We start from the raw sequence: 20,298 nt of genomic DNA, 5'->3' as shown, positions 1-20,298 counted from the left end.
CTGTTTCATAAGATTATCAATAGTTCATACCGTGTTTTCCCCAAAATAAGACTGGGTCTTATTTTCTTTTTACACACAAAATATGGCTTGGGCCTTATTATGAGGGGAGGGTTTATTGTTTTGGGGTTGCTGGGCAGCTGCTCTCTTGCGAGCGGGCTCCCAAAGAGACGGGCACAGCCTCATGGGCAAATGGCTGTGTTGCGCTGTCGCAGCAGCACAACACAGCAGCCATGAAGCGACCGCACTCATGAACAGCCACCCGACAAACCCCCTTTCCAGCCAGGCACAGCCCCATTCACTGACCTAGGGGTGTCGCCAAGCCGCGTGAGCACCTGTTCGCCACCACCTGGCTCCCGCAGCTTGGTGCCTTCGAAATGGTAGTGAATGGTGCTCTGCACAGCTGGAGAGGGGGGTTGCGTGAGCGACTGTTCCGCTGTCGCTCGTGCGCCTCCCAGCCTCACGATACCCTGGCCCAGCTCTCTCCGCAGAGCCAGGGGACTGCCGCCACCGCATGGCTTTTTCTGCGGCTTCCAAACCAACTCTTCCAGTAGTGGCCGCTCTGGGCGTACGCTCTATGGTTGTAGGCCAGCTGCTGTCAGTGAATGGCGTTGTGGCCGGCTAGAAAGGGGGTTTGTCGGGTGGCTGCTCATGAGTGTGGTCGCTTCATGGCTGCTGTGTTGCGCTGCTGCGACAGTGCAACACAGCCATTCACCCATGAGGCTGTGCCCGGCTCTTTGGGAGCCCACTCACCAACCCCCCTCTTCATCTGGGCACAGAGCCGTTCACCAACCTAGCGGTATCCCGAAGGCGCTGAGCAACGCAATCACCTTTGCCTCCCCCCCCCCCGGTTCCTGTGGCTTGGCACCTTCGGGATACCGCTAGGTTGGTGAGCGGCGCTCTGCCTGGCTGGAGATGGGGGGTTGTCCAGGGGGAGGGCTTATATTTTTGCCCACCAAAAAATGTGGCATGGCCTTATTATCAGGACATGTCGTAATTTCAGGGAAACACGGTTTGAATTTTGTCAGTGTATATACTTTTCACTTCCTTTTTTTTCTAGGAGGCATTGACTGACCTCACTTTTTACGTTTCTTAACTATGAAAACCAGAACAATCACTTGCTTTTCAATATCTCTCTGTAGAAATGAGAAGATTGAAGTTCGGCTTGTGAAACGGAGAGACTATGATGAAGAGACCGTCCGGTGGGCAGATGCTGTTATAGCAGCAGGAGGTATTAACTTGTGAGTGGGGAAATGTATTTTGAGTTATTGAAAACTTGAATAAATACTTTTGCAGCAACATTAAAGCCAAATTTGCCAATCTACAAGTAAGTCTAAGCTAAAATGTTGGTGAATTGGCAGGCCCTGGTGAGACTGCAAGATCCAATCAAGTCCAATTCTTTATTTTCTTACAACTAATTGACAGAATTTTGCCAAATTAAAGCTATTACTTTCTTACCTACTGATATATCCTGAGAAATTCTAGTGTGTGATTACCCTGAACCTCTTGCTCTTCCCTCTGGGATAAGTTTTCCCATCTTCACATCATCTCTCAGCCCTCCCAGCTTGCACCAGTCACTTGCACACCCTCTTTGACATGTGCCTCCCATACACCCTCGTACACATTTCTCAATCCATGCCACACCTTCATGTACCCTCCCGGACGTTGTCATGCCTCTCACATATATTCCCTGACTCATACCATACTTTCCCTGACCCTTGTTGCACCTCTTGCACACCTGGCCTGCATTGTTCCTCTATTACAGTTTTGTGTACTCTTATGCACCCCCTCCAATCTAGCAGCAACCTGCCTGCCAGCCTTGGACTTGCAACTTCCCATTGACTTTTGCACTTACTTTAGTTGTGGGAAGTCCGCAGGAAGTTGCTTTGCTTAATGACTGGATGATTCAGTTAATGATGGCAACTGGACTGCTGGGATTGCTGCTGCTAAGTGATGCAGCTGTGCTTTACAGCCAGATTGCTTAGCGATGGAAAATGGTTCCAGTTGCCAGGGTGCTGGTTGTCACTTTTAAGATTATGTGTAATTCAGAACCAGGTTATCTGACCGTCCACTTTTATCTGCCCATGTGAACAAATAGGGTAAACCTCATTTTAAGTCCCATCTATACAAATATGCCATTTGATGAGGTTTTGAAAATAGATATTTTCAGTTACCTCTCCAATATTCCAAAAATCCTTCTCAACAGACATTTTATTTAATCTTTGTCTTTTGGGTTTCAGAAAATATCTAGTTATTCCATTAAGTATAGGAAGAGAGGTTACAATTTGCTAGATAGTGTATTTGTACTTTATTGTATAATTTAATAGTGTATTTGGATTGTTTTATGGGTGAATTTATTATTTGGCGAGAATATCTTAACCCAATAGCCACTGATACAAAAAATTACTATATTAAAGAAAATCATAATGGATGATTGTTCTTACTATAATTTCTTACTGTCTTTGATTGTTATACTATGATTTCAACAACTGTATACCACTTACTACATCAAATAAAAATATGGCAAAAGGACTATTTAATTCTCCATATTGGAGTAGCCACAGGCTTGATGATGTTCCCTCATAATTATTGACTGGAGTTGCCTGTTCAAATGCACCTTTGCAAAATAATATCTCTGACTTCCAAACAGTGGTGGGTTCCTGCCGGATCGCGACGGATCGCGCGCGCTCCCTTTCGGCGCTAAACCCGGATCGCGCGCTCCCTTTTGGCGCTAAACCCGGAAGTACGGTCTTGCCCCGCCCCTGGCGACGCGACGACGCTTGCCTGCGCTCCACCAGCTCGGCTGGGAACGGAGACGTTTCCTCAGCGGAGCGGAGCGCCTGAAAGGGACGCAGGCTCAGCCTGCCAGGCTGCCACCACTCCACTGAAGACATTGCTGAGCAGAGAAACGTCTTCGTTCCCCGCCGAGCTGGTGGAGCGCAGGCAAGCGTCGTCGCGTCGCCAGGGGTGGGGCAATACCGTACTTCCGGGTTTAGCGCCAAAAGGGAGCGCGCGATCCGGGTTTAGCGCCGAAAGGGAGCGCGCGATCTGGGTTTAGCGCCGAAAGGGAGCGCGCGCGATCCGTTGCGATCCGGCAGGAACCCACCACTGCTTCCAAACCTTGTAGGTAGTCAGAAAGATACTATGCTGTGGAATATTGCTGAGACATTGCTGAGAGCTGCTGTATGTGTCTCTGATAGGACCATGGGATGCATAATTCCCCACAATGGGGAATCTAACAATCATCCAACAGAATATTTTACTAAATGAAAAATAATTATCAGTTTAACTGAGTCTGAATCCTGACTCAAGAATTATTCTCTTCAGGAGAGCATGTACCTCTACTCTTTCAGCTTTAACAGCCCCCAGATGCATTAACAGCCCCCAGATGTGTTGAGGCACATAACAATACATATAGTCCCTTTTCCCCCTTAAGATGTTTGTCCAATACTTCATTTTGGAATGTTAAAAAATTATTATATAAACATGCTCTGATACCCTATATTTTTCCTAGGCGATGGAACAATGCTTCTGGCGGCCAGTAAGGTGCTGGATCAATTAAAACCAGTTATTGGAATAAATACAGATCCAGATAGGTGAGCCTAAGATTTGCTGGCATCTTATGATAAGGTTGGGTAGCCAAATAAATAATTGTCACATTATAGAAATTTGAACCCCATAGATACTTCTGATGTATTATCTTTTATTCAACCTTTTCCCCACATTTTGTTTTACCTTTTACTTGTATGAAAATGTCCTCAGAAGCATAAATGGTCAAAGCTTAATTCAGAAGCAGTATTATGCTAATCAGGAAAAACAGAATTGTTCTGTAAGTGTACAAAGTATTACTGTAGGTTCATACATGTAACTTTTAAATTTTTGATGTTAAATATTTATTTATTTGTATTTACAAATAATTCAAGGTGGTGAACAAAATCAATACTCCTTGTTCCTATTTTCCCCACCACAACAACCCTGTATGGCAAGTTGGACTAAGAGATAGTGATTGGCCCAAGGTCACCTAACTGGCTTTCATGGCTAAGGCAGGTCTCCCGCTTTCTAGTTTGGTGCCTTAGGGTTAGATGCCTTAACACAGGGGTGTCCAAACTTGGGAACTTTAAGACTTGTGGACTTCAACTCCCAGAATTCCCCAGCCAGCCGCTGGCTGGGGAATTCTGGGAGTTGAAGTCCACAAGTCTTAAAGTTCCCAAGTTTGGACGCCCCTGCCTTAACAGTTAGACCAAACTGGCTCTATCTATATGCCTAAATAAATCAAATGTTCTAAATTGAGTTCTACAAATTTCAGTATCAATGTATTTATTTACTTACTAACATTGCATCCTGCTTTTCTCATTTCCCCCCACAATTAGTCTATAGGATAGGTTGAGGTGAGAGATAATAACAAGCCCCAAAATTGTTAATGAACTCCATGGTTAAGTATTGAGCTAGAATATTGGTTTTCCTGATCCAAACCCAACACTAACTCTAATACTACACTAGTATTCATCAGCATCAAAATAATTTTCATCTGATAACTAATACAATTTCCATTAGAAGTGCATTCATTAGCATTTTAGCTCATGAATTATATACCCCGAGTCCATTATAATGTAAACACTGCATTGCTATTCTAAGAGTAAATTAGTGTTATTTGATAATAGTATTTGATTATCTTGAAATAGTGGTGCTTTCCACTTGGTTGTACACCTAATGTTATCCAATGTACTGCCATTCATTGATTATGTATTAAAATGACATTTCATTTTAAGCAAAATGAATTATGTCTCTTGCATGTTGCTACATTAGAATATAAAGTCTTTGCTTTTAAATATTTATCATGTACTATTATCTCCTCCCTTTCTTTGTCTCTATAATTTATGGGATTGGGAGGGTGGCCTTCAAATCAGTCTTGATTCCTTTCTCGACAAATGGTTTGCCATGACCATCTTCCTAGGGCTGAGAGAGAGAGAGACTGACCCAACATTGCATAGTTGACTTTATGTGTAAAGCAGGACTCATGGTCTCCCAGTTTTTAGCCTGGAGCCTTAGCCACTGCATCAAACTGGCTCTCTTAATCAGCAACACCTAATATGAAAATAGTAACATTAACCTATTTTAAAACCTATGTGTTTTTAATACCATGAGTTGATGGAAAGTGAACATCAGTAGGTAACTTGCAAAATAGCCTCTATGTCCGTGATGACGAACCTATGGCACGCGAAGCCATTTGTCAGGGCACGCGAGGCGCTGCCCTGTCAGCTGGCCAGCGCGCATGCGCGCGCTGGCCAGCTAAATTAACCTTTTTAAAAGCCATTTTTCGCCCTCCCCAGGCTTCAGAGGCTTTATAGGAGGCAAAACTGAGTATTAGTTGCTTACAATGTTCTGTCCAAAATGTGTCAACATTTACTAGTATTGTTACTATGAGCAGGGAATGCTGCATATGGCATAGATATAATTAAGATGATAGTTCAGTCTCAGTTTCTCTATATTATTTAAAATATTACATGACAGCTGTGATAGATCAAAGCCATGATGGATAGTGGAGATCAATATCTTTGGACTGGTATGGTGATAACCATGACATGCAGGAGACGCAAATGACAGGAATCATATTTTTTTTCTTTTTAGTCTGCTTGTAAAAAGTTCATTTAGTTGACTTTGGCTGCAATAAAAATGTACCTAAACATGTTTTGCATGTCTATGAAACTAAAAGAAACGAGGGTGATGTAATAGATCTAAGTGAAGATGATCTGATTTTATGGAATTGACAGATAACATGCAGAGGAACATGATGTAAGTGGTCTGTGCATAAGTTATTTCATATGTAAACATGATAAAGAAATCAGTTCACATGTAAAATTGTTAGTTGTTTTTATGATAAAAATTTAAAGGATTGGTGAAGGATGCTTGGGTGATGAGGTGCTTTGATTCACTTTGGTAGTGTCGAGTGAATCTTGGGGGAAAATGGACATGGAGGAAGAGGAAAAGAAGTAAAAGAAATGAGAGGGGAAGAACAACTACTGCAGGAGGAGAAAATCCTGTATGAATAAGTATTAGAAGATAAATTAATCTTCTAATTAAGATTAATTTAAAGATTACTTAAGATTAATTAATTTAAAAATACCATACATGTATTTCCTTATATTGTGGATATTATAAAAATGTGGCTTTTTGTAAGGAATGAATATTTGTCAAGCACGCAAAACTGCTTCTGTATAAGAGCATGTTGCTACTGTCTTTGTTATCTGGAACGGGGTTGAGTAGAACAGGGGTGTCAAACTCACGTCACGGCAGCACCACATGACGTATGGGGACATTTTCCCCCTTCGCTAAACCAGGCAAGAGCATTGCCAGCATGTGACGCATCCGGCCCATGGGCCAGGAGTTTGACAGCCCTGGTCTAGAGAAATATCAAAATAAGTTGAATGCAGTCATAATGGAATACTTAGGAAGTGGGGTAGAACAGGATAGGGAAGTGGCCTCGCAATTGCAGGAAAATAAGATGCTGACTCCAAAACACCATGTCACATTCTTTTGGTGCCTGAATTCAAACATGAATTGATTTGCACCCTTGCATTCTATGTATTTCTTTCATGTCACTCACTTTTGTATTCAGTGTGCATCTGTTCATTCTGGACTCTGCAGCATCTTTGTAGAGTAGAACATTATGAAAAGAAATAGTGAATTAAATGGTATTGCTGTGTTTTGCCTTTTCTAGAAATGACCCGTGCCTTTAATTTCTATCGCTTGCTATTTTTTATTACTATTCTGTGCTTGCTAACATTGCATACCTCAATAATGTGATGGGTATGTTTGTTTATTTTTGAGAGTTGTTGCTTTTGTCCACTGCTTACAGTTAAATATTTAAATTTAAGTCAACAAGAATTATGAAATAAAAGATTTTAGTGTATTGACGTGTCTGTAAGAAATTGTTGATAAATTGCTCAGTCCCTCATTTGCCAATTAAAATGCATGAAAATTCAGTTAGAGTAATATAATCCATTATTATATGACACAATCCTCTTTTAGAATGGGTGAGAGAAAATAAATCTTTGCCTGAAAAATGTACTGTTTTCTAATGCAATGTATTATTTTTCCATTGTTATTTTATATACAGATCTGAGGGCCATTTGTGTTTACCTGTACGATATACGCACTCATTTCCAGATGCTTTGCAGAAACTTTATAATGGTGAATTCAGGTAATATAAACTTAAATCTCTAGAGAACTTTGTCTTTAAAAATATTGTTAAGTTTTAGACAAATATTGTCTAAGTGTCACTGACATGTATTGTGGATAAAACCTAATGATTATTTTTCCCATCCTATATTAATATAGAAGTATAGGAATCACTGAATGCAAAACAATGATGAATTTGCACTTATGTACATATTTTGAAGGCAGTTTTAAATGAACTCAAAATATTGTCAAGAAATGGGCAGGAACTATGATGATGACTAATATAGGGAGAAATCAGTGTAATCCAACAGTGTAATTAATTAATGATGAAACTCACTATTTTTTAAATAGAGAGTGGTAACAGTACCGACATTAAAAAAAGAAGGCTACTGAGAGATAACAGGGTGCTAATCTGTCTGAGGAAGCCATGACAGAGTTGCAGAAATGCTGAATAAAATGGACAAAGAACTAATGGGACACACATACCTCTTCTTATAACAGCCAGAAGAAGCTGAATGTATTCAGTGGATACAACATGCCAAAAGTCTGTCAGCAAGAAAAATGGTGGGAGGAATGGGCTTGGCTGGAATCTCCAGAAGGAACAATTCATTTAATTATGTTAAGACAGGTTTTAATTATGAATAAACTTGAAAATAATGGTGAATCCTTCCTTCCCTTCCCTATTTCACATGGTAGCACCCATCATATTTTCCTACATGTAGTGCAAATCATGTAGGTTCTGAAATAGGGAATTGGTTAGAAAACACTTTTTTTTTCAACGAGTTCCTTATTTTGAAAGGTATGATGAGAGAAGGCTCTATAAATATTAGAAGAAAATAAAAAAATCAGAATAGCTTTTAAAAAAAGATATGTATGTTTGTTTAGGCTGATCATATACTGTAGGGTCAACCAGAAATTTAATTCCGTTAAGATAATAATAAATTCCCAATCATTGTGTGCAATAATTATCAAATCTATCAGTTATTCTTCAGTAGCTGGTATACTGTCATTCTCCTTAATATTTGTTAGAGAGGCTAACTGGTATTTTTAAAAATAATTGAAGTAAATAAGGGAATGCATGGAATTGGTTATTTTATATTTTGATAACATACCTACAGATTATCTTCTAAATATTGTATACGTATGTGACAATAGATCTGGAAAAAATAATGAATTCAGCATAATTTGAGTGTAATAGGAATATGATCATTAACTATATTTTGAGGAGTGTTAAAGCACTAATTGCATTTTTCTTTTCCTAAAATATATGGTATAATATCTAGATTGTTTGGTTTCACACTAAATCAACTTGTACTGTTCTGAAAATTCATCTCTTCCAACATCAGAAAACCAGAAAAAGAACAATTTGTCTTTGGGATGCTTAAAGTTAAATTGCCCTAGAACTTTCAGAAGTTATTTAATAATTTAGACTGTGATAAGAATATGATTTCATTCCCATCAAGTAAATGTCTTTGTGAGTTAAGTAATGTTTATATGAAATAGTTGTTAATTTTCTGAATGCTGTATGGGTCAATTGTAGTGGTGATTTATGGAAAAATTGTCATCCGTTTCAGTTGCTTTACTTTTTGTGTTATCCTTCATCTTTAAAGATGGCAATGGAGGCAACGAATCCGGTTGTACCTTGAAGGAACTGGTATTAATCCAGTCCCTGTAGATTTACATGAACAGCAACTGAGTCAAGAACAGCATAGTAGGGCCCATGTTAATGGAAGATTTCAGGATCAAAGTGAGTACTGTTTTCCTCCAAAAATGTATTCAACTCTGATTGATGATTAATAGTACCCAATCTTAAACCCCTCAGTTCTTAATTTACCATCTCAACAGAGTAGGAAAACATGCTCAGAATAGAAATCAAATGCTTCTATTAAGTGCAGAGCTCCTATGAATAGATGCAGCCAGGTTTGTATAAAATGAATGTTTTCATACCAAGTCTGAAAATAAGGATCGTCTTAATTTTAGTTCAGAGACATTTTCATGTTTGAGTGTGTTTTTAGAGACATCTGCTTGGCCTATATTTCACCCATGTAATTTGCCCGTGATTGCAGGATCTCAGATTTCTGAACCACACCTCTTGCCTGTAAGATCATTAAATGAAGTCTTTATTGGAGAGTCTCTCTCATCCAGGTATGCTAAACATCTACTTGCAAGCATTACTGTTTGGCATAGCCTGTAAACATAATACTTTTATTTATATTAAAACATTTCCAAACTACTTTGATTCATAATATCTTCAATCAATCTTTATATTCTTTTGCTTTCTTACTGATTAATCTATGGAATTGCATTCATACTTGATTACTGAATCCGAATGATAATATTTTGCTTCTGAAGCCTGTGAGAAAGCAGTTAAGTGCTATATTTTTAAAGAAGTCTTAACATGTTCGTTTTATTGTGAGTTCTTAAAAGAAAAATCATTAGCTGGTCTTTAATGCATCTTAATTTGCACCTTGCATGTTATGAGTTGCTGTTGGATTTTTGATTCAACTGACTGGGCTATATTAGCTGTGTAAAAATTGCCTTTTCTGGCATTGTCTAATAGAACTTCATATTGAAATAAAAATAAGTTAGAATAATCTTGTTTTAAGGATTTTCAGAAACACCTTTTTTCTTACTGTAGTGGATTTTAGTACTATGCAAAACATTCAAAAGCTACACTTTTCAAACTGCACTAGAATTAGTGAAGCTTACCTCAATTAAGTTCCAATTAACTACATGTTTTGGAAAGCTTGCATGGCTGTTTTGAAAGTACATAGGATTGTATGTAGGATTCCTAGAAGCGTATCCTATGCATATGGAGCAGCTGCACAAGCATTAGTGTAGGATGTAAGAAAACGATGTTGTGAAAATGATTTAATTATAATAATGGAACAGAATCATGAATGAAGTGCTTGGTAGAGTAGTAGATCAGAAGATATGTCAGATCATGAATCAGGGAATTGGAACATATATAATAGTAGGAAACATGAAACCATAAACTAAATAGTTGTAGTTGATAAAGCTGAGTACATTTAAGAAAATGGTTTTGACAAGTTCAGTTTGTTCTGTAGATGCATTGTTCTGCTAGCAATATGATCTGAAAGAGGACATGTTTTGTACAGATTGGAGGGACAAGGGGATTTCTCTCACTTGCGGCTTGAATTCAGAATTTCATTTTGAATTTGAATGACAGGGACAATTATGTAGAAGGGAAACTAGTATGTATTTCTGTTGTGTTCAATCCTAGTAGATTTCCTGCTAATTGCAAACAAAATTACTAGAAAATTCTAAAAGGCTTTCAAAATGGCTTGCTCTTGTACTAACAACATGCTGGAGTTTTGAAAACTGATCTAAAAACCCTATCCATCAAAAATATATCTTGATTCTTTAAAATCTGCTTTTTAAAACTGCTGCATACAAATTCAGTAGTAAAATTTTCAGCCATGTTTGAAATTAGCCTTTTTAGACTGGTACATGCCTGATGTCGGGCTGTGTTCTGTCTTATTCAGGGTGAACTATAAGTCCTGCAAACCCAGTTTTAAATTCTCCCTTCATAGGGCTTCTTATTATGAAATATCAGTTGATGATGGTCCATGGGAGAAACAAAAAAGCTCAGGTCTCAATATATGCACTGGAACTGGATCAAAAGCTTGGTAAGATATAGCACATTTATTTTGACACAATATGCAATACTGCTGTTACAAGAAGTAAGTTGTAGAGGGTTTATATTTACTGAGTTATTTTAAGCCTTACCTATTTTATATGTCACTCTGTGTATGTATTTGAAAAAAAACATATTTGGGGAAAAAGCTCTGTTGAACTTATTTTAATGTTTGGGACTTTTAATCTTTGGATTGTTATTTTAGTCTTTAAGTACATAATGATTTTTATTATAAATTTTCATGTACTAAGAACATATTTATTACTTGTTAAATACATACATTGCTATCCTTATGGAATATTATGATTTTAGAATTCAAGTGAATGTTTGTTTTCTAGAACACATAAGCACTCAAAAATAGACATAATTTCTATTTAGCCTGCTGGATTATTTGACTGAAATTCTACTCCTCCAATTTTTCTAGATAAAGAGTTAAGCATGCTTAATATTATCCCAAGAAATGCTTACAATTTGCTGGAAAAAAACTGAAATCCCTTTTGGTTTGATAATTTCCAGGATTTCCCAGTGTTTAGGTAGCCTTAAAATCAAAAACTTTGTTCTGTGGTTGAACAATGTTGTGGGTTCTGGGAATTTCTGTTTTATTTTAAACCTTTGTTAGCCAACATTTTTATTATTCTTTTTTCTTCAGCTTCCAAGTCAAACATTTGTTTTTAGAAATAATAGTTATGAATATTAATTAATTAAAATAAAAAAATCTAGAGACAGGGAGAAAGGCTTCCCAGCTACAGTTGATCTAGGTATTATTCTTTTAAATTCTCTTTTAGGTCTTTTAATATCAACAAAATAGCAAATCAGGCTGTGGAAGAAATTCTTAAGATTGGTGAGTTCCTAATGACATGCTCATCATTGAAAATGATGTAAAGAAACATTTAGATATTGTCTAATTTAATCTGAATCTGACATAATCTAAAATACATTGACTTTCTTCAGAGACTAAATATTATCACATGTATCGATAACACAATTTTGAAATGCTACTAAAATGAATAAAAGTTACATCTCTGTTAAAACTCTGCTTATATTGTAGGAGTCTAATATCTGCAACAGAGAAAATAAGTTGAAGAACACTTGTAAAACTTGAAAAGCTTTTAAAGAACTGTACATGGCTTTAGAAAATAAAGTCTGTATTTTACTATATTTTTTGTTAAACCAAACCAGATTTTTTTGCTCAACAAATCTTGAATCAGAACAAAGGATGCATTTTGGGAAACTGCCCTTAAATTTATCAGGGATGGGAAACCTATTGCTTCCCCATTTTCCTATATATAACCAACATGCATATTTACCTTTGATTTAGATGAGAGATTATCCTGTAGTATGTATTCTATGTATTTCCCTTATTGTTTGGTCAGGTGCTGGTCAGAAATAGATGTGTCTTCTAGAATTTTGTTTCTTATTTTTGTAAGAGTAACTGAGTATTGTTCTTTGTCACATTGTCTAGCAAATGCAAAATATAATTTTCTATAAAAAATTTCTTTTGGTTTAATAGCTAAAAGTTATGAGAATTTAAAGCTTCCGTTGAACAAGGAACTAATACAGAAAGGTGAGGCCTATCTTTAAAGTGTTTAATCATTGTGGTTTACCAATTTGTTTTGTTCTTCAATTTTGCTCAGAATTTCAGAGTTACAGAAATAATCAACATTATTTTATGCATTTAACTTACAAGCATTCATATTAATTTAAAGGTTGTTACACCTGTAAGTAAAAATGGGGGCTGGGGCTGGGCTGCAAGATGGTATGCAGCAGCCCAGATTCAAAACCCGAGTGTCACGTGATGGGGTGAGCTTCAGCTCCTGCTAATCTAGCAGTTTGAAAGCATAGTACAGTGGAAAGGTAACAGTGCTCCATGATATGATGCTGGCCATATGACCACGGAAATGTTTTCGGACAGCGCTGGCTCAGTGGCCTTGAAATGAAGATGAGCACCACCTTCTATAGTTAGCAAGGACTAGCAAAATAAAATCTGCAGGGAACTCCTTTTTACATCTGTGAATAGAAATCAAATAAATTGAATGTAGTTCAAGCGCTGCTTCAAATATGTCATGTTTCCACAATCTCGGATGGGACAGGCTAACATAACATTTAGTAACTTAAAAAATAACAGATTTAAGCAAGTTAATTTCCACAACATTTGAAGAATAATCTTCTTAAGCTTTTCACAGCTTTTCTGTGTTACATAAAATCAGAAAATTTAACTATATAAAAAAATGACTTGGGCACTAACTCATAGTGTGCTACTTAAAGAACCTGATTGATTGTCTTCTGCTTTTTCAGTAACAAATGGATATAATGAATCACTGCTCTATAGTCCAGAGGAACCCAGATTGTTTTTTAGTATACGAGAACCCATTTCAAACCGTGTTTTTTCAAGTAGTCGGCAACGAGGTTTTGCTTCAAAGTAAGTATTAATAGTAATTGTTTATCTAACCATAATTTGAACAGCTATTTTAGATTCAGATCTGGAAGATAATTGCTTTCAGTTGATCCCTAGGTCACTGAATACAATGTTGGAATCTGAATTTTAATTTGGAAATCCAAAGCTGATTGTCTTTATTAACTATCAGTTAAAATCAGTAAGGTAAGGTAGTAGCTCTGACCAATAAAAAAAAATTGAGTTTACATGAGTGTAAGTATAGCATTTGTTTTCAACTTTTAAAAATAAAGCACGTGGATCTTTTATTGGATCATGTGGAGCTGCAGGAGGTAGCTACACAAACTATGGAAAATAATTAACTGCTTTAAAAAGCTTACAGACAGGTGCTGTCTTTGTTCTCTTGTGCCCATTGATGCCCCTTTTGGGATTGAATGCAAACTGCATTCAGTAAATTCTTATCACTTTGTAGTATAAGGGATGTAGGAGATTCGCAGGCATTGTAGCCCTTCACAAAGGACACTTTTTAATCAAAAAGCAAAATATAGTTGACTTAAATGAGAGCAAACAAATGAGAAATGCATCAAAGATTATTTCTTCCAGTGGAAGTAAAAATAGCAGCAGTTATAGTTTTTGAAAAGTACTGTATTTTTGGAGTATAAGACACTCCTTTTTTCCTCAAAAAAGAGGCTGAAAATCTGGGTGCGTCTTATCCATTGAATACACCATTTTTTGGCCTCCCGAAGCTCCGCCCCTTCACTAAAATGGCCATGCATACCCTTATGGAGGCTTTCAGAGAGCTGCTGGGGGCTGGTGATGGCAGAAATGAGCAAAAAATGGGTCTTTTTTGCACCCCCAGCCGCCAGCAGCACTCTATAAGCCTCCATAAGGCTATGCATGCAATTTGTTTCACATAAAACTCATTTTTGGGGGGGCCACCTCCCCAGGAGCACTCTGCAAGCCCCCCCAAGGCTATTCATTTCTTTTATTTGAAAAAAAAAACGGGCCCGTTTTCATGAAAAATGGGCCGTTTGGGGAGGTTTGCAGAGTACAAAAACTTTTTTTTCCTTTTCAGAAAGCTCTTTAGAGTGATTGATGAAAATTACATTGAGTCTTAGGTGCTGCAGGTTGTCAGTGATTTCCTTTTCCAGCACATGGATAAATATACCTGGAAACATCTACCTACCTATCTACCCTCTCTCTCTCCCTACCTACCTACTGTATTTCTCTCTCTCTCTATCCCTCAACCTACCTACCGTGTTTCCCCAAAAATACAACCTGTCCCGAAACTAAAGCCTTGCCACATTTTCGCGTGGGAAAAAATATAAGCCCACCCCCGAAAATAAACCCCCTGGACAACCCCCCCCCCTCCGGCCAGGCAGAGCACCGCTCACTAACCTAGCGTTATCCCGAAAGCGCCAAGTCGCAGGAACCAGGGGGGGAGCGCTCACGTTGCTTGCCGCCTTCAGGATACCGCTAGGTTGGGGAGTGGCGTTCTGTCTGGCAGAGGGGAGAGTTGCCAGGTGGCCGCCCCGCTCTGCTGCCCGCCGCCGCCCCACTCTGCTCCGCGCATAACTTCCAAACTCCAAAACTCGGGGCCGAGTCTTCCAGCATCGGCCGCTCTAGGAGTGCTCTCTATGGAGGGCCAGCTGCCGGACAGAGAGTTTTCCGGACAGAGTCTTCCAGCAGCCGGCCCACCATAGAGAGCACTCCTAGAGCGGCCGATGCTGGAAGACTCGGCCCCGAGTTTTGGAGTTTGGAAGTTATGCTCGGAGCGGGGCGGCGGCAGGCAGCAGCGGCCAGCAGCGGTGGCCTGGGAGAGCTGCGCAAGGGCTTGGTGAGGCTGCGGGCGGAAGAGGCGCTCGCGCAACCCCCTTCTGCAGCCGGGCAGAGCTCCATGCACTGACCTAGGGGGTATCCCGAAGGTGCCAAGCTGCGGGAGCTGAGGGATGGGCAGAGCACCACATGGCTTGGCGCTTTAGGGATACCCCCAAGTGAATGGCGCTTTTCCCGGCTGGAGAGGGGATTTGCCGGGCGGCTGCTCGTGAGCATGGTTACCTCATGGCTGCTTCGCCCCTGAGGCTGTGCCCGACTCTTCAGGAGCCAGTTCACAAGGGAGCAGCTGCCCGGCAGCCCCAAAACAATAAGCCCTCCCTGATAATAAGCCCAAGGGCATATTTCGTGGGGCAAAAGAAAATAAGCCCCTGTCGTATTTTCGGGGAAACACGGTACCTACTCTCTCTCCCTACCTACCTACTGTATTTCTCTCCCTCTCTATCCCTCTACCTACCTACCTGGCTACTCTCTCTGTCTCCCTACCTACCTACTGCATTTCTCTCTCTCTCTATCCCTCTGTCTACCTACTATTCTCTTTCTACCTACTTAATCTCTGTCCCTCTCTGTCCCTTTATCTGCCTTATCTACTTTTTAAAAAAATTTGCCTCTTCAAAACCTTGGAGTGTCTTATACTCCGGTACATCTTATACTCTGAAAAATACGGTATGTCTTTTAAAATGATGATGCGTTTTGTAAAAATAGTATTATAATGTTGGTCAATTAAGTATTTCTTTACAATTTACAGGAAAAAGTATGTTTCATGCTTCTTTCCCAAAAGCTACCTTTGCAATGATATAAGGTTCCATTTGTAATTAATGTTTCATGAAGATATTCACTGAAAATGTTGTATACATTATTTTCTCCTACCATAGTTTGGAAAAAACATAATGAAATGTGTTATTTCAACAGAATAGGTGAAAGGGCTCTCTGAAGAAATTTTCTTTTATAATTGAGTAAGGTCCTTGTTCTGCTTGGGGCTTGTTTATTTTTGTAATACTATAGAATTCTAAAATCGTCCCTCCTCAAGAATGTCTCTCAACCTGAAGAGTTTCTTAGGCATTCCTATCTGTAACAAAACCAGAACTTTGCTAGAAGACTGTCCATTACATCAACTTAAGACCACAATTGAGCCGAAAATTTCTGTTGCTAAGCATTTTAAAGTGACGTTTGACCCATTTCTTGCCGCAGTTGTTAAGTGAATCACTGCAGTTGTTAAATTAGTAACAAGTCAATCTGGCTTCCCTGACTTTGCTTGTCAAAAGCTTGCCAAAGGGGATCACATAATCCTGAGACACTGCAGCCATCATAAATATAAGTCAGTTGTCAAGTCTCTGAATTTTGATCATGTGACGATGGGGATGTTTCAACCATTATAAGTATGAAAAATGGTCATAAGTCACTTTTTGAGTGATGTTGTAACTTCAAATGGTTATTAAATTAACTGTTGCTGACTATAGCTTAGCAATATCATTCCATCCCCTATATTAAATGACCACATTATTCCATCTTAATGCCTTATCAAATATGTGTTGCTTCTAATTTCTGTTATATGTATTTAAATTTATTCAATTGATCATTTGTCATAAATATTTTTCTGTAATGTATTTTCAGAGTTTGCATTCGCTCCCGTTGTTGGGATGCCTGTATGGTGGTAGATGGAGGAACTTCATTTGAATTTAATGATGGAGCAATAGCATCAATATTAATCAATACAGAAGATGCCCTGCGTACTGTTTTGTTAGAAGACTGAAGATGTCATTGAGGGTATTCAAAATTCTTCATAAAGAAATGAGCTGCATCAATTCAAATGTGAAAATAGCTCTTTATAGATATTTGGGAAACAAAGATTGAAATGACTTTTTTTTTTTGCTTCTGAATGAGAAGCTCCTGGAAAAATCAGTGTTTTGCCATTTATTACTTCTTGTAATATGAAATATAATTGGTTTGTATCTCAGACCAACAAATTATTAGCCCTTAAAAGCTTGATTCCACAGAGTGCTTTTTAAATGAAGGTGGAGTCAAATGCAATTGGTATTAATATTAAACTATAAACTTCAATGGAAGTAGTATACAACTGATTCAACAAAATACCTTGGAACTCTTTCAGGTTTTAAAGCAAATAATATAAAGGTTAATATAAAGATGTTTGGTCATACTCCAGTGTGCTATCCAAGAATTTTTAATAATACTTTTTTATTCAGAAAGAACTTTAATTTTTTTAATTCTGCATGTTTGAAGTAGGATTCATTACTGTTCTTCTATTACACTCTAATATTCATATTTCTACCACAAACCATGTTTCTACTTACCGTTGCATTTCTCGTATCATACCAAACTGGCTATTGAGTTCCCAGTATTCCCCCATCCCATACGAGCACTAAGCATATAGACTTAAATACCACAAGCAGAAATAATGATGCAGCTGAGGGTTGGCTAGCTTAATTGTTTGTTCTACTCCCAAGGACAGGTGCTCCATTAAGTAGGTCCTAAGATAGCGAAATATCACAAAATCATTCCTTTAAATATTTAACTGTGTATTTGTGTTAGGAGTATAATAATCTTTACATCTCAAGTGCAGAAATATTCATGCATTATGAAAACTTACTTGTTTTTGCAGTCTCTAAAGCATATGCATGAACAGTTTCAAGATAATGGGAACATTTTGTTCACAATAGTGTATAAACCCAATATTATACAAACAAGTCCAACAGTGTTTTTCCACTCAGGGATAGAATCCTCTCTTTTGCTTTCCTCCCAAATCATTTCTAGAAGTTTCCCCTAGTCCTCAAGAACTTTGTGCCTGGGAGGGAGAGATTTATTTGACCCTTTCCTAGTTCTATCCATAGAAGCTGTTTTTCTTACAGAATTGAATTCCCCTCCTCACATTTTACTTGACAAGTTACAGAAGTGTGTGACCACTGCCAGCCTTTTTTCCTTTGTTTATTTCAGGTAGCTGTTGTATGCAAAAGTCTTTGCAAAGATAGTATTCAGCAGTATATTAGTTTACATTACTTACACCAGGATATTTTGCAGATTGGCTGCCACTAAAAAGAAATCATCTTTGATGATTTCAAAAGAACTTATTCATGTTGGTTTTAATGACATTTTGAAAATGTTACAGAATGCGTTAGCTGCTTATATTCGAAATGATAATTAACCTGCCATGTGAGAGAGCTAAATGATGAATTCTTTTTCTAATTGCAAAGTATTGTAAATTATATCTTCAGGGCTTAATATGAAGAGTTAAGAAAATTGAAAATCAGTTTTACAAAGGTTGTGTTCAATTTGCAATACCAGAATGATCATAAACCTTTTAGAAGACAAAGAAAGTGGGGGGGGGGGAGGCATTGAAATATACATGTTAGGCTTCTATCATGGAAAGCTTCTAAATCTTTCAATGAAAGTGTGAGATTATCTGTTTACATGTTATTTTAGCTATTGGAAAGCTGAAATGGACTTTGTTTCAAGTAAATATCTTTAAAACACAAGTGAAATAAAACCAGGATGGATATGCTCTGTAATTGTTAGTTTGAAATTAAGGAAGTTGTAAAATGGGTTCAATGTACTCAGTGTTTGTTTTGTGATCTTCAAGTTCTAAAGTTGACACTGTTTATTTGGGAGTATGGGCAACTTTAACTTGAATATGTTTTTCTTAGCCAGCATGTTGAACTATCCGTGTCTAAGTCTTGGTTCTCTCTGGTGGGTTTCCAACCTTTCTAGATCAGCAGAAGCATGTGGAATGTTGAGATCATGCCAACATCTGCCTTCAGATTGTGACTGTTAACAAAATACCTGCCTTGACAACCTTAGCCAGTCATTTACAAGAAGGCAAACTGACCAAGATGCTTTCTTGTGGAGATGTGTATATTTCTAAGGAAACACTTGGCTGCAACTGCACTTTCCAGATTGCTTCTGTGACTATGTGATGCTAAGAGTATGTAAAGATGATACTTGAGGTTGACACTTCGCTTTGCAACTTTCCTTGGTGTCTCTTTTATTAAAAACAAAAAATTAAACCAGAATTGAGTTCTAAGGGAGATGCCCACATCAGTCTCTTGATAGGACTTACTAAATATCTGAATGGTACTGTGTTCTCATTGCAAATGGATCATGATGTTGAAAATTTATGTCCCATTTTCTTAAATTGTGCCAGTAATGAAGGGTTAAGAATACCATAGTGCTGTTGTCCATTAGATAAAAAGATAATTAAAAGATGCAAGGAGAAGCTGTCCTTTGAAATGATGTGACCTACAATTTGGGTTTTACTTGCTATTTTGTATAGCAGTGTTCTTAGATGCCTGTCTAAAGAAAAAGCAGAGGAAGATATCATAGTGGGCTTTTTGAGTCCTGCCAAAGATTTTTAAAAACTTAGTGTTCTTTGGGAATAAGCAAACATCCTTCCTTATCATCTGGCTCATGCCATCTAGGCCAAGAGATGACATTTTGGGGAATACAAAATCCACACTAAATGCCAAATCTGTCCGATATCACATCAGTGTCTATACCACAAGTGTGCTGTCAGGGCTTCATTTTATCTGTCCCTTCTACCGGCCAGTCAGGCAACAGTGGGAAGGGCTTGTGAACTATAGGCAATTAACATTTAGACACTATTTAGTAGATTTTGAAAGGGTCACTTTTTGTTTTCAGTCACATTTTGAGAGGATAAAAATGTTTTCGCTGTATGCCTTACCAAGCAAACCTCTCTTAATCCTCAACTTGCTGACGTTCTCGACCTTCCTAATGATGCAATTAAACATGCCAGATGTGCTTTTTAAAAAAATGAGCATCAAAGAAACAATTGAGAAACAATTGAGTGACAAACTATAGATTTTCTGGCCATGATAGTTAACGGTAATAAAAATAGGGTGGAAACAATACAGTCTTGAAAAAGATTTATCTTAAGAACATATTGCTGTGTCAAAAATAGTTGAATGTGCACAAATTAAACTCAATACAACTATGCCTTTTTTCAAAATTGTTTTATTTAAAATAATGTATGCTGTGGTTAGTAAATTAATAAACATATTTTTCTTGCTTTTTTAACTGCTTTGTATGTCAACTAACATTCACCATAACAGGAAATATATATTTAGAATGTTAAATTGTGCACTTAGAATGTTAAATAATCCATGCACATCTTTATAAAATCTTGTAGATAACAGGACTTAATTTTCTTCCTAAATGTTGTACTATTAGGGCCACAAGAGAATTAGGAAAAATGATATTTCATAGTAAT

General features: G+C 37.9%; 1 protein-coding gene across 2 annotated transcripts in view; it reads left to right on the top strand.

Annotated features, from left to right (window-relative positions):
- NADK2 (NAD kinase 2, mitochondrial) overlaps nt 1–20,105 on the top strand; it is a 28,688-nt gene extending 8,583 nt beyond the window's left edge. The window contains exons 3-12 of one of the 2 annotated variants that reach the window (XM_081942206.1): nt 1,140–1,228; nt 3,512–3,593; nt 7,115–7,198; nt 8,787–8,923; nt 9,243–9,321; nt 10,683–10,826; nt 11,620–11,675; nt 12,345–12,398; nt 13,130–13,253; nt 16,674–20,105. In XM_081942206.1, the coding sequence (XP_081798332.1) occupies nt 1,140–1,228; nt 3,512–3,593; nt 7,115–7,198; nt 8,787–8,923; nt 9,243–9,321; nt 10,683–10,826; nt 11,620–11,675; nt 12,345–12,398; nt 13,130–13,253; nt 16,674–16,812 (988 nt within the window). In that variant the 3' untranslated portion in view covers nt 16,813–20,105. The remainder of the gene's footprint in view (nt 1–1,139; nt 1,229–3,511; nt 3,594–7,114; nt 7,199–8,786; nt 8,924–9,242; nt 9,322–10,682; nt 10,827–11,619; nt 11,676–12,344; nt 12,399–13,129; nt 13,254–16,673) is intronic. The other variant, XM_081942207.1, reaches the window with a different exon arrangement.
- The last annotated feature ends 193 nt before the right edge of the window (nt 20,106–20,298 follow it).

The sequence above is a fragment of the Natrix helvetica genome (assembly GCF_964273705.1).
Source record: "Natrix helvetica genome assembly, chromosome: 2".
Lineage (NCBI taxonomy): Eukaryota > Metazoa > Chordata > Lepidosauria > Squamata > Natricidae > Natrix > Natrix helvetica.
Note: the sequence above shows the minus strand (reverse complement) of the source record. Positions and strands in the feature narration are given on the sequence as shown.